General features: G+C 37.3%; 1 protein-coding gene across 1 annotated transcript in view; it reads right to left on the bottom strand.

The window, feature by feature from the left end:
- ARHGAP42 (Rho GTPase activating protein 42) overlaps positions 1 to 12407 on the bottom strand; it is a 199297-nt gene that overhangs the window by 38715 nt on the left and 148175 nt on the right. Inside the window, exons 8-12 of the mRNA XM_058185229.1 lie at positions 11697 to 11797; positions 9150 to 9259; positions 6720 to 6798; positions 5366 to 5405; positions 832 to 894 (exon numbers count right to left, since the gene is read on the bottom strand). Of these exons, the coding sequence (XP_058041212.1) occupies positions 832 to 894; positions 5366 to 5405; positions 6720 to 6798; positions 9150 to 9259; positions 11697 to 11797 (393 nt within the window). The remainder of the gene's footprint in view (positions 1 to 831; positions 895 to 5365; positions 5406 to 6719; positions 6799 to 9149; positions 9260 to 11696; positions 11798 to 12407) is intronic.

Raw genomic sequence — 12407 nt, 5'->3', positions numbered from 1 at the left:
CCAAGCTGTAAGACTGTAAGACGCACTGGAGTATAAGATTTCAAAGAGGTAAACAAGAAAAAAAAAGTTTTTGCCCTCCCCGGCCCCCAGGAGCACTCTGCAGGCCTCCCAAACACTCTGTGTGCCCTGTTTTTATGAAAAACGAGCCCATTTTTGCCCTTCCCAGCCCCTAGGAGCACTCTGCAGGCCTCCCAAACCCTCTGCAGGCCCCATTTTTGCAAAAAACAGGCTGATTTTTACCTCCCAAACCACTCACGCATCACATTTTTGCCTTCCCTGGCCCCTAGGAGCACTGTGTAGGCCTCCCAAACCCTCTGCACATCTCATTTTTGTGAAAAATGGGCCCCCATGCACTGAAGACCAAAGGCCCACATTTTAAGATTAATTTAGTGTTTTTACTGAGTGAACCCCCTGATAAAAGCAGCCTAATATTTTTGAGAGAGGGCATTGCAAAGGTGAAATGCAAGTTATGCAATGCTTTCATTAAATAGGAATAACTACAACAGAACATTTTGTTTAAAAGTTTCCTACCTGCCAAGAAAAAAAGAAAGAAAAGAAAAGCAGAAGCAGGATGATGGTTGGTAGTTGTTATCATGGCTACAATTAGTATTTTGCAATAAACTACAGGTACAAGTTCAGACACTTTGAGAATAGTCAAATCTGCAATCCCATCAAGGCAGCCATTTTGTTTGAACTGAGAAGTTTTAAATATGCTCAGCAGTCCCCAAAGGGTAAGAATTGATTAATTTAATTGCAGTGTTAATTACTTAGTTATTTAAATTGTTTGGTTTAATTGCAATGTTTTTATTACATAAATATTTTAATATATACCTCTGGTTTCCACTGCATGAATGCATTTTTTTACAAAATTAAAACCAGCTTCATTTAGGAATGCTGTCAAAAGAAAAGACCAAAAATTACATATCATTATTCATCAGGCAAAACAGAAAGCCAAATTCATTGCTATTAAAATCACTGAATTATTGATGAGGCTTATATAATAATGATGGTTAGAAATCAACTGACTTTTGTTTTACAGTAGATAATCAGCATTAAAGAAAAAGCATTCCTTATTATCGTTATATCCTATCATCAGCAGAAAGAACCATATATGTAGACCAGGGCAGTCAAATTGGCGGCCCATGGGCCGGATGCAGGCCATGCCCACCCCAGCTCTGCAAATGGGAAAACCATCGTGAAATGTCACATGACGGCAACGTGACATGGCGAGTTTGACACCCGTGATGTAGACTAAAAAAAAAGAAATCCCTTTCATCTATTATCATGAAAACAATGGGACATGCTTGTGATGTCACCACTAGTTGAGTTCAACCGGAAGGAAACCAGTTGAAATTTAGACCACCATTCATACAATTTAGAACAAGTTGTCTTATGCTTCTGTGTTTGCTTCTGAAGTGTGAAAGACAAGGGGTTAAATAGAAAATAGATTTTTTTTAAAAGCTAAAAAAGCAAGCCATTTTATAGGATGCAATGAATTCAACTAGCAACAGACACCTATAATTCCATCCTTAATGATTTGGCACACTTTTTTCCCAATCGAACAAAAGAAGGAAAATAGAAAGGTATTGTTTAATACAATGTTGGTTAATTTCAGCTACTTTAAGACGTTCAATTTTCAGAATTCCCCAGCCAGCATGCTGGATAATTCTGGGAGTTGAAATACATATATTTTAAAATTCAGAGACTGAGAAATACTGATCTAATTGAACAGAAATTTGTTATTAATGGTGTCCCAGTTTCTGGATGTATAAGTGAGGCCATCTTAGAAATCAGACCAACTCAAAACATTTTCCTTCAATCCATTATTTATTCAGTATTGCCTTTAAAAAAATCCTTCCTCTAACCTGAATTTCTAGACCTCAATGGGGTCTGGGAGATAATGCAGTTTTTATATTAACCAGAGTAGGATATTTTATTCTATTATGTTGTTTAATTTTTCTTTTGCATTTGAATGGAACTTTACCACCTCGGACATTTCAAGTATCAATTAGACATCAATTAATTTAGAATGAGTCACAATAATCAGGAGATAGAAAGCTATAAGGCAAGAGGGGAGGGCCACGTTATGCAAATAAAATTAAATATACAGTAGTGACCAAAATTGTGGAAACCTTTTGGGAAAAGTATATTTTTGAGGTTTGATGGTTAATAACACCACTTTTTTTTTTTTTTTGAGTTTCAAGATAATCATATTCCACTGCTGGAATGGCCGGGGAATAGCCCTTACCGTATCCCAATTGAAAATCTATAGAGCTGCTGACTAAAGAAATGTGTTAGTCAGAAGTGACCCAGCAATAAAACCCAGTTAATAGAAGCAATCATTCAATCTTGGCTTCACATAACAGCTGCAGAACTAAAAGACTTGGTTCACTCCATGGGAAGGCGTTGTAAGGCCATAATTCATGCTAAAGGTTACCCAACTAAGTATTAACTGACATGGTGATAATTTTTGTATATCTTGTTTTTTCTACGTGTTTCACTTTTTTTCTTTATACTGTAACTGCTTCTCTAATGGCAAATCCTTCATAAAAGTTATTGCATTACATTCTTGATTAAATTATCTTTCCATTGATATATAATTTTATGGTACTACTCAAAAAAAAAAGTGTTATTAGCTAGCTTTAGAAAATACAATTTTCCCAAAAGGTTTTCACAATTTTGGCCACTATTGGATGGCATGAATGACATCCCCTTCTCCAATTCTAGCTTCCCTTCAAAAGCTATCATGAACCATGCAGAGTGAGAGAGAGAGGGGGGTTCACAGAAAGCCCACAAAAACAAATGACTAATGTAGAGAAATCAGAAGTTCAGCATCAGACTTGAAACATTTAACTTTCTTAAAACCAGGCCCACTAGTTTTACTTTTGTACAAACTTATCCATCTCTGCAAAAGGGGAGAAAGAAGACAGCAGTGCTTGATAACACAAGCGTTCTGTTTTAGAATCCAAGAAATGATTCTAAAACCATTCAAAACCATTCAAGAGAAAATGTTGGGAGCAGAGAGTTATGCCATGATAAACTAATTAAAAAAGATGAAATGTCAGGCTGAACTATACTTGACATCCATTCACAGAGGAAAAGAAAGCAGGCTGTTACCAACTCCTGAAAGGCAAACAGTATTTGCAAACATTTCTTAGCCTTTTCAATGGGTAGATTTATTTCTCTAAGGTAGACTTCACAGCTATTTTAAAAGCCTTCTGTGGCCTATTTTGCTAACTAGCTGAATTATGGGAAGCAAACACAATGTTTCTAGCATGAAAAGGACAGTCACAAGCAGTGAAACAGTAAGACTTCCTTTCCATAATACATAGACACCATCTTTCAACATTTTTCCCTATTAATCGTTTTAAAAAATGTTATTTAACAATTCTTATTGTTAAAAAAGTGATCAAAATATTCACCTTGGCGTTTATATGAACATTGTCAGAAGGTTTAAATTCTGAAACGCTTCCTGATAATCAGAGACTTGTACTTTCACACGTGTAGTTATTATCTAACTTATAGAAAAATCTTTTTATCTAATTAATTTTAAATTTGAAAAAAAACAAATGTTTATTAATAGTTGATCAATTCAATCAGCATTTTAGTCAAATAAAGTTTTTACATTCTTGTTTTGTTTTGGGGAATATGGACGTAAGATCAAACACCTAAGTGAGGATAGTAAGGTCAAGGTGAAGGAATCTCTGGAGATTTTACTTTGCTAGCTGTTGCCGATTGTAGATTGTAGCTCATCTACAACAGATTGAAACTCATCTGTTTCAAGGGCCATTGAGCCAGCGCTGTCTGAAGATGTTTCCGTGATCATGTAGCCAGCATGACATCATGGAGCTGTTAGCTTCCCACTGAAGTGGTACCTATTTATCTACTTGCATTTGCATGCTTTCAAACTGCTAAGTTGGCAGGAGCTGGAGAAAGGAACAGGAGCTCGCCCCATCATGCCACATTCGGGTCTCGAACCTGGGCTGTTGGCTTTGCAGCTGACAAGCCCAGTGTCTTAATCATTGAGCCATCACGCCCAAGTGGGGATGAGTTTGTATAAATTATTTTTAGTCTGACTTGGTATTCATCACGGTTTAAGCCCTAACCAGTGAATGTGGCATGCCACCACAATCAAACATAAGAGCCTACTCCTCTCAGTTGTCAACTGTATTTTACCATGTTGCCAAGGAGAATTTTATGAGAGATTTTGTGGAAGACTTTGGTGAGATATAAATAGAGTAGTCAACATCTAATCGTTACGTAATGTCTCCAGATGGATGTTACTCAGAGATGGTGTGTGTATATCTGTCTCTGTCTCTCTCTGTGTATACATGTATGAGTGTGTGTGTTTATGTATGTATTTAGAAAATTCAGTGAGAAGGTAACAGTGTTCTGTGTTTCACTGCTTACATTGTGCTGCGGCATGCTGGCCGCATGACTGTGGAAACGTCTGGCTTGGAGATGAGCACCTCCCCCGAGACAGACATGACTGGACAGGGGAAACCTACACACACACACACACACACACACACACACACACACGTAAATAAAATGCAATATTTGTATGAAAGCCTTCCCTAAACTTGCATAGAGAAACAACTGGAAAGTTTTTAAGCTTCAAGGTTTATGCTGAAGGGAGCAAAAATATGTGAATGACTGAGAAATAGGGCTTATCTTACATATGTAGAATGAAAAAAAAACCAGCCATGCCTTATTTTGTTATCTTCTGAATGTTTCTTTCAGCACCAGCTAATATCAAATGCTTACAAATTGAAGTCTTGTTGAGAAAATGTTGGTTTTTCCTCCCATGGGGGTGGAAAATTATTTAAGGAAAAGCATTTAAGATGAAAAGAAATACTTCTGCTCTTTCTAGCACTGTCCCAAACTGTTTTCAAAGTAAAGAAACTATTTTGCTGAAAAAAACGAGAAGACTGAAAAAAAAATCATTTTACATTTTTTAATTGTTCCCAGAAATACAAGTAAAATATTTTTCCTGCGAAGTTAGAAAGCCCCAATAACATTTTGCTCATGAATTCTTTTCCTGAAGTCTAAAAATATTATTACAGTTTTGTCAACATTTTAGCCATAAAATAAGTTACTCTGCAGGTTTGAAATTTAGTTTATTTTTGACTCATCGTGATAGATTGATACAGTTAATGGTAACAGCAAACCATGTTTAGAAACTCTCAGTGTAATTGTTGCTTAAAGGTATTTCACTAATAAGCAAGCTGTATTCTTAAATATATGTAAAATAGCAATCATATGCATACATATGCCTACACTGGAACATTTTATTTACTTTGGTTGGGCAACTTAAAAAGAAACTAAACATACATAATAATTTCATAATTAAAATTCAACTTACTTTCTTCTTTCTTGCTAATAATAGCTGGTAGAGTATAAATCTAAAAAGAACAAATTTGTATTATCATAATGTAATTTTCTGAAAACCAGATGAGACTAATTCACTTTTTTCTTATCAGAGTTATTGTTATTTGCCTATAGACAGGAGTCTTGCCAGACTAAAGTACTATCTGCATAACTATTAGATATAGTTGTGAACTGCTAGGGAGGACTCACCGTCATTCTCTTTTTCCATACCAAAGATTCCAAGCTATAGTGTGTCTTTGGTCTCTGGAAAAGAGCCCCTCCCTCCTGCAACTTTGGATTCCATTCCACCACCCTACCTGATTCTCATCATTCCTAGCCATCATTGGAGGGAGCCAGGAAGCATGACTTTTCTGTAGCTGCATCTGCTCTTTGGAACAGCAAACCACTCAAGGTTCAGCTGGCCTAACTCTGCTCATCTTTTAGAAACTTTTAAAGACCTAGCTGTTTTCCTAGGCATGGGGGCTAGAAGAGTAATTGAGCTCCTGCTATTAGTTAATGGTGTTTTAGGGAACCCATTTATGCTAGTTGGCTGGGAAAACTGCATTTATATAAATATTTTAATTCTTGTTGGCTGCCCGAAGGTTAAGATGGATAACCATCCGTCTGAGATGGTGTAGAGTTTCCTGCCTGGGCAGGGGGTTGGACTAGAAGGCCTCCAAGGTCCCTTCCAACTCTGTTGTTATTATTATTATTATTAAGGTGCATTGGTGAGATGCACCTCTATAAATCACACCACATCACATCACATCACATCTAATCTAATCCTACCTAACCTACTAAATTATTGATGGGATGCAACTCTCACCAATCTACACATGCCTCCTTTCAACAGCAACCTAGATAATATCTATCTGTCTTTCTGTCTGTCTTTTTGTCTGTCTAACTATCAACTATCAAATTTCCATGCCACCCATCTCACTCTGGCACCCTGACTCTGGATGGTTTACAAATCAAAAAAATATGCTGCAAATCATAATTAAAACAGAGTTAAAAACAGAATTAAAAACAAATTAAAATTAATTGGTTTTTTCTTTGAAAACATTTTACTTCTCATCCAAGAAGCTTCTTCAGTTCTCACTTCAGCTATTTGCTATTTTAATTTCTTTTAGTGTCCTGATACTATTTTTACAATAAATCACTGAGAGATTTTGATAGTTTGCAGTAAATCAAGTCAGAACAAATAAATTAATTAATAAAAGTATATTTGTATTTTAAAACAGCAATGTGGCATTGACATTTTTAAATGATACGTACAACAATTTTATGTTTGTTACTTTCAAAAATCACACCCACACGCACACATACAGAGAAACCAATGTTTTTCTTACAGGTTCCTTTCCATCCATAGCTTCTAGCCAAAGTTTTCTGTTGGATTCAGAAAAAGCTTGCAGGGTGATGATCCCATGTCTGTTTAAAAAAAAGAACATCATATACAAATTAAAAACCTGGTTAATCACTTTTGTTCCTATGAATCTGAAAGCTACACTAAATACAAATGCAAAACAGAGAAGATGAAAAGATGTTAGTATGACAATTCATCTGAGCATATCTGAAATACGTTCTTATCAGGTTAACTGTTTCTTTTCTTAATACAAAATCTTCTTGCTTATTGCAAGTTTCCCAAATGGAAATTTTCTAGGGCCATAAGATGAACAAAGTTAATAAGACAGCAATACAGCAGAAAATAACACAAAGATTACAAGTTCTTAAATAGGGAAAAGCAAGGTCAAAGAAGATTTTTCAAGGAAAGCAAATTCAAATTGCATTGTTATTGTTTTGTTAAAAACAGTGTGAAAGAAAATACATTGATAAGACCTTATTCATTTCAGAATACTTTATTTTTACCATTAATTTTAAATTAGTGAGATAGGATTGCTTTTGATATGTTAAGTGATAATTGCTGGGAAAACCATCTATTATTGAAGGATGTATAGATGCTTAATATTCCAGACTTACTCATGTTGGAATACATACATGTATACACACGGACACCAAATGATATATACACACACAATAAAATATATTCACATGAATAACTCTGTAATCTTCCAAAATGATAACAGGTGGGGCATTCAGAAAAAATAACAGCAATGTATTTGCTATAATTTATAAACCCAAAGAAGAAATTCATTAGGAAAATTTGCTGAGGGAAAACTGCAAAATGAAAATGAAAGTAAGAAAACAAAGAACGAAGAGATACCAGAACTGAATAGCTGGGTACGTAGATTATCCAGAAAGATTTGATTTTCTGAAATAGGATTTCTGTGATGCAAATCTCAAGGATTGTTTATAGAGACCACCAAGAAAAAAGTATTCACAATCCTGATTAAAGAACTCTGAACTCAGTCCCTACCTTAAGAGGAGACCACAGCCTGAAGTTAACTATTGAGCTAAAGATTAGATAAAGCACACAGATGATGGCAATGCCAGCCAATGTAAGGGCAACCAATATTAATGGAGGCTGTAAGATCAATATTGTAGGGAACCATCTTGGATATGGATATCCAACAGCACCGAAAACTGACTTTGAAATGGGATTAAATGTATAATGTTACAGAAAATATGTTCCATAATGGAAAAGAATAGGGACTTCTAGAACAGGGGTCCCCAACCCCGGTCCACGGCCTGGTACTAGGCCATGGCCTGTTTAGAACCAGGCCGCAAATGCAAATGGAGTTTCACACAACTAGCCCACTACTTGCACAAATGGAGCTACACACACACGCACGCGCGCACACACAGTGTCCGCCACTTACACAAATGAAAAGCATGCGTGCCTGTCACTTACACACAACCATTTCCTCTCCCCTCCCTCCCCCGCCGATGCACAAATCCAGGAAGTTTGGGGACCACTGCTCTAGAATATCAAATCTGCTGAGAGAAGTAGAGCTTGAACAAAAACCAAGATGAAAAGATTTGAAAGTCATCGAGGAGATATAAGGGCAGATGCTTTATGGGTAAAATGATCCTGGAGGACTTAACACACCTGTTTTATTTCTAAGGTGTAGAAAACTGTTATCATTACAAACAGGTTTCCACCACATTTTATATAATCTAGAATAGAATAGAATAGAATAGAATAGAATAGAATAGAATAACAGAGTTGGAAGGGACCTTGGAGGTCTTCTAGTCCAACCCCGCTTAGGCAGGAAACCCTACACTACTTCAGACAAATGGTTATCTAATCTCTTCTTAAAAATTCCCAGTGTTGGAGCATTTAAAACTTTTGGGGGCAAGTTGTTCTACTGATTAATTGTTCTGTCAGGAAATTTCTCCTTAGTTCTAAGTTGCTTCTCTCCTTGATTAGTTTCCACCCATTGCTTCTTGTCCTGCCTTCAGGTGCTTTGGAGAATAGCTTGACTCCCTCTTCTTTGCGGCAGCCCCTGAGATATTGGAACACTGCTATCATGTCTCCCCTAGTCCTTCTTTTCAATAAACTAGACATATTCAGTTCCAGCCACCGTTCTTTATATGTTTTATCTAGGGCATGGGTGTCAAACTCGCTGCGTCACGTTGCCGTCACATGACGTTATTTCCATTTGCGGAGCTGGGGTGGGCATGGCCTTCCTGTGACGCATCAAGCCCGCAGGCTGCCAGTTTGACACCCCTGATCTAGAGAGGTTTTGGGAACAGGGAAAAAAAAAAGATTGTGGGGTTAAGTGGTATGCAGATGGCTCACAAAATGCCCTGATAGGGCACCTGGGCATTTTTTTTTCTTTAAGAGAATTAAAAAAATCACCCTTTCTAAAATTTCAAACCTTTCGGCAACTTCGATATCAAAGCAAAAGCGCTTGTCAATTGAATCTGTTTTTCTCCGGATGCAGGACTTCAGCTTGAACAATTCTGGCGAATTCGGAACAAGGCCATTCTAGGAAAAAAATAAAAAAAATTAAAATCAGAACATTTAAAGTTAGAATGACGAACCAAATCAACTAAGGTAAAGAAACTGTAATTATCAATCACAGGAGCTTTGGTTAATTAACTCTGCCGAGAAAACAGCAGCAGGAGAGAGATTTATCTCCAGCACCTGCTTATTATTAACCCAGAGTTATCTGACTGGCCATGAGACAAAGAAAGTACAGGCTTAAAATATGTAAGACCTACCAGATCGTATTTCCATTCTACATTTATTACATTTGCATAGACATGGATATTTACCTTTTAAATTTTAAATAGTGCTCACATGTTATTTCAGAAAGTATTTTGAATGAGCCAGCAAGCATTCATCCTTTCTCTTCAAAAGAACGGAGAATATCTCTTTTGCAACAGACTCTGCAGACAGTTGCCCAATTTAGCATTAAGAAACTTTTTCCTAGTTTAACTAATAAATGAGCCGTGGTGGCGCAGTGGTTAGAGTGCAGTACTGCAGGCTACTTCTGCTGACTGCCTGCAATTTGGCAGTTTGAATCTCACCAGGCTCAAGGTTGACTCAGCCTTCCATCCTTCCCAGGTCGGTATAATGAGGACTCAGATTGTTGGGGGCAATATGCTGACACTGTAAACTGCTTAGAGAGGGCTGTAAAACACTGTAAAGCCAGAGGTGGGATTCACATAATTTACCTACTGGTTCGCCCAGCATCGAAAATGTGAGCGCACGCTCACCTTTCACTCATGCACTTTGCTCGTGCATGCACCTTCCGCACATGTGCCCGGCCTCAAAAATGTGCCTAAATAGGACAGCATAGAGCAGGGGCAGGGGAGCGGGCCCACCCGCGATTTCCACTACTGGTTCCCCCGAACCGGTCTGAACCGGCTGAATACCACTTCTGTGTAAAGTTGTATATAAGTCTAAGTGCTATTGCTATTAACTAATAAATTCAACTTTTTCTCAACTAGATCTGAAGATACAAAAGATACTGTAATCTCTACTGGCTTTACTTCTGGAGGGACTCAAATCAGCCAATGTCTAAGCTCTTCATTAAAGGCAACTTGTGGGTTTACTTATGTCAGTGCTGACTCCCGGGAACTGCTAGTTTTCTAGACAAGATTCCGGAAGTGGTTTGCCATTGCCTTCTTTGTAGGAACGAGAGAGTGGGACTGGCCCAAGCTCACCTAACTAACGTTTGTGTCACTTTCTAGCCTGGACCATTAGACCAGTGGTTCTTAAGCTGTGGTCCGTGGACCCCTCAGGGACTACGATGTCATCACAGAGGGTCAGCAAAGGCTTGAAGAAATATTATTATTTAAATCTTGAGTTTACGTTTTGGGGGGGTCTGTGACCAACAAAAGGTATTTAAAAGGGGTCCATGGTGAAGGTTGAAAACGACTGCATTAAAACTGAAACTGAATGAATTTATTGTTCTCTGTGTATAGGAAATAATTAAAACTGAGCGCCGTCACTCTACACCTTACTTTTTTTTGTCATTATCACATTTCCAAATCTTATCTTAGTTTACATATTTCTCCTAAGAAATGATACATTTTAAGACTTAAGACAGAATAGAGAGAGAGAGAGAGAGAGAAAGAGACAGTTTGGTCTAGTGGTTAAGGCACTGGGCTACAAAAGCAGGAAACCAGGAGTTCTAGTCCTGCCTTAGGCATGAAAGCCAGCTGGGTGACTTTGTGCCAGTTACTCTCTATCAGCCCAACTCACCTCACAGGCCTGTTTTTGTGGGGAAATAGGAGGGAGAAGGTATGTTGGATATGTTTGCCGCCTCGAATTATTTGTAAAAACAATGAAATACAATACAATACAATTTTGCCATATAATTTTATTTAATAAATAAATGTTCTGGAAGATACAGACATCGTTCAAGCCCAGTTTCTTTTGCCATATAATTTTGTTTAATAAATCATAAATAAATATTCTGGGAGATACAGACATCGTTCAAGCCCAGTTTTCTTTCAGACCCATAATAGCATTTATGGCAACAGCACTTAAGACTTATATATCCTTCACAGTGCTTTACAACCCTCTCTAAACTGTTTATAGAGTCAGCCTATTTCCCCCAACAATCTGGGTCCTCATTTTACCGACTTGGGAAGGATGAAAGGCTGAGTCAACCTTGAGCCTGGTGAGATTCGAACTGCCAAACTGCAGGCAGCCGGCAGTTAGCAGAAGTAACTTGCAATACTGCATTCTAACCACTGCGCCACTGTGGCTCATAACATGTCAATGCATGTGAAGGTTAATTCAAAGTCAAAAATTAATAACAGACCTACTCCAAAAGAATAATGACCCCCACCGGCCCCCATCTTCCTAATAATACATTAAATACAATTTGCTTAAAGAAGCAAATTGCATCCTTGGTAAACTTGATAAGCAGATGACTAAAAAGTCATTCGGCCTTCGGAATGATACTCACAACTTTCCCTCCAGATTTGGCTTCAGAAATACTCATTGTGAATGCTTTGGTCCCTTTGTCATATGTACAGTAATGTTTTATCCAAGCAAATCCTAATGGTCCTAAAAAGAAGAAAAACAAAACAAAACAGAGCTGTTGTTTGTTTGCAGATCACAAGAGCAAAAAATTCGTAACAAGGAAACCTTTTATGCTAAAATTTGTACTACGGTAATATAGTATAATAAAGCAATTTTTATTAAAATGTAATTTTACTAGTTTATTTATGATTCCCATTTCTAAGGGCACCTCACTTGTAGACGACTCTGTAGATGACGCACTGATGATGTTACTTAGTTGGGTAATGAAACGTCTGTAAGAAAACCACCTAGCTTGGAAAGACACCAAGGACCCCACATGATTCTGGGAAGTGCACAAAATTAAAAACAAAGGTATAAAGTTATGAGCACCAAAAAAAAAAGAAAAAAGGAAAATGCTCACCCATGTTCATGGGAGATATGATAAATTACGATGTTTTAGGTGTTTTCCCAAAATTAGCGCTGAGTATTTTGAGATACATGGGGAAATTCAGCCTATTTTAATCACCCATCTCAAAATTACCACACAAAAATAATAAATAAGTTAAGCTAGTCTGTTATATAGGAGGACAAACACACATTCCCATTTACTCTGCATAGCCCAAACCAAGATGATCAGAGAACAATTGATGATCCA

The sequence above is a fragment of the Ahaetulla prasina genome, chromosome 5, assembly GCF_028640845.1.
Source record: "Ahaetulla prasina isolate Xishuangbanna chromosome 5, ASM2864084v1, whole genome shotgun sequence".
Lineage (NCBI taxonomy): Eukaryota > Metazoa > Chordata > Lepidosauria > Squamata > Colubridae > Ahaetulla > Ahaetulla prasina.
The sequence above is the reverse complement of the archived record's forward strand: the minus strand, read 5'-3'. Positions and strand labels throughout refer to the sequence as shown.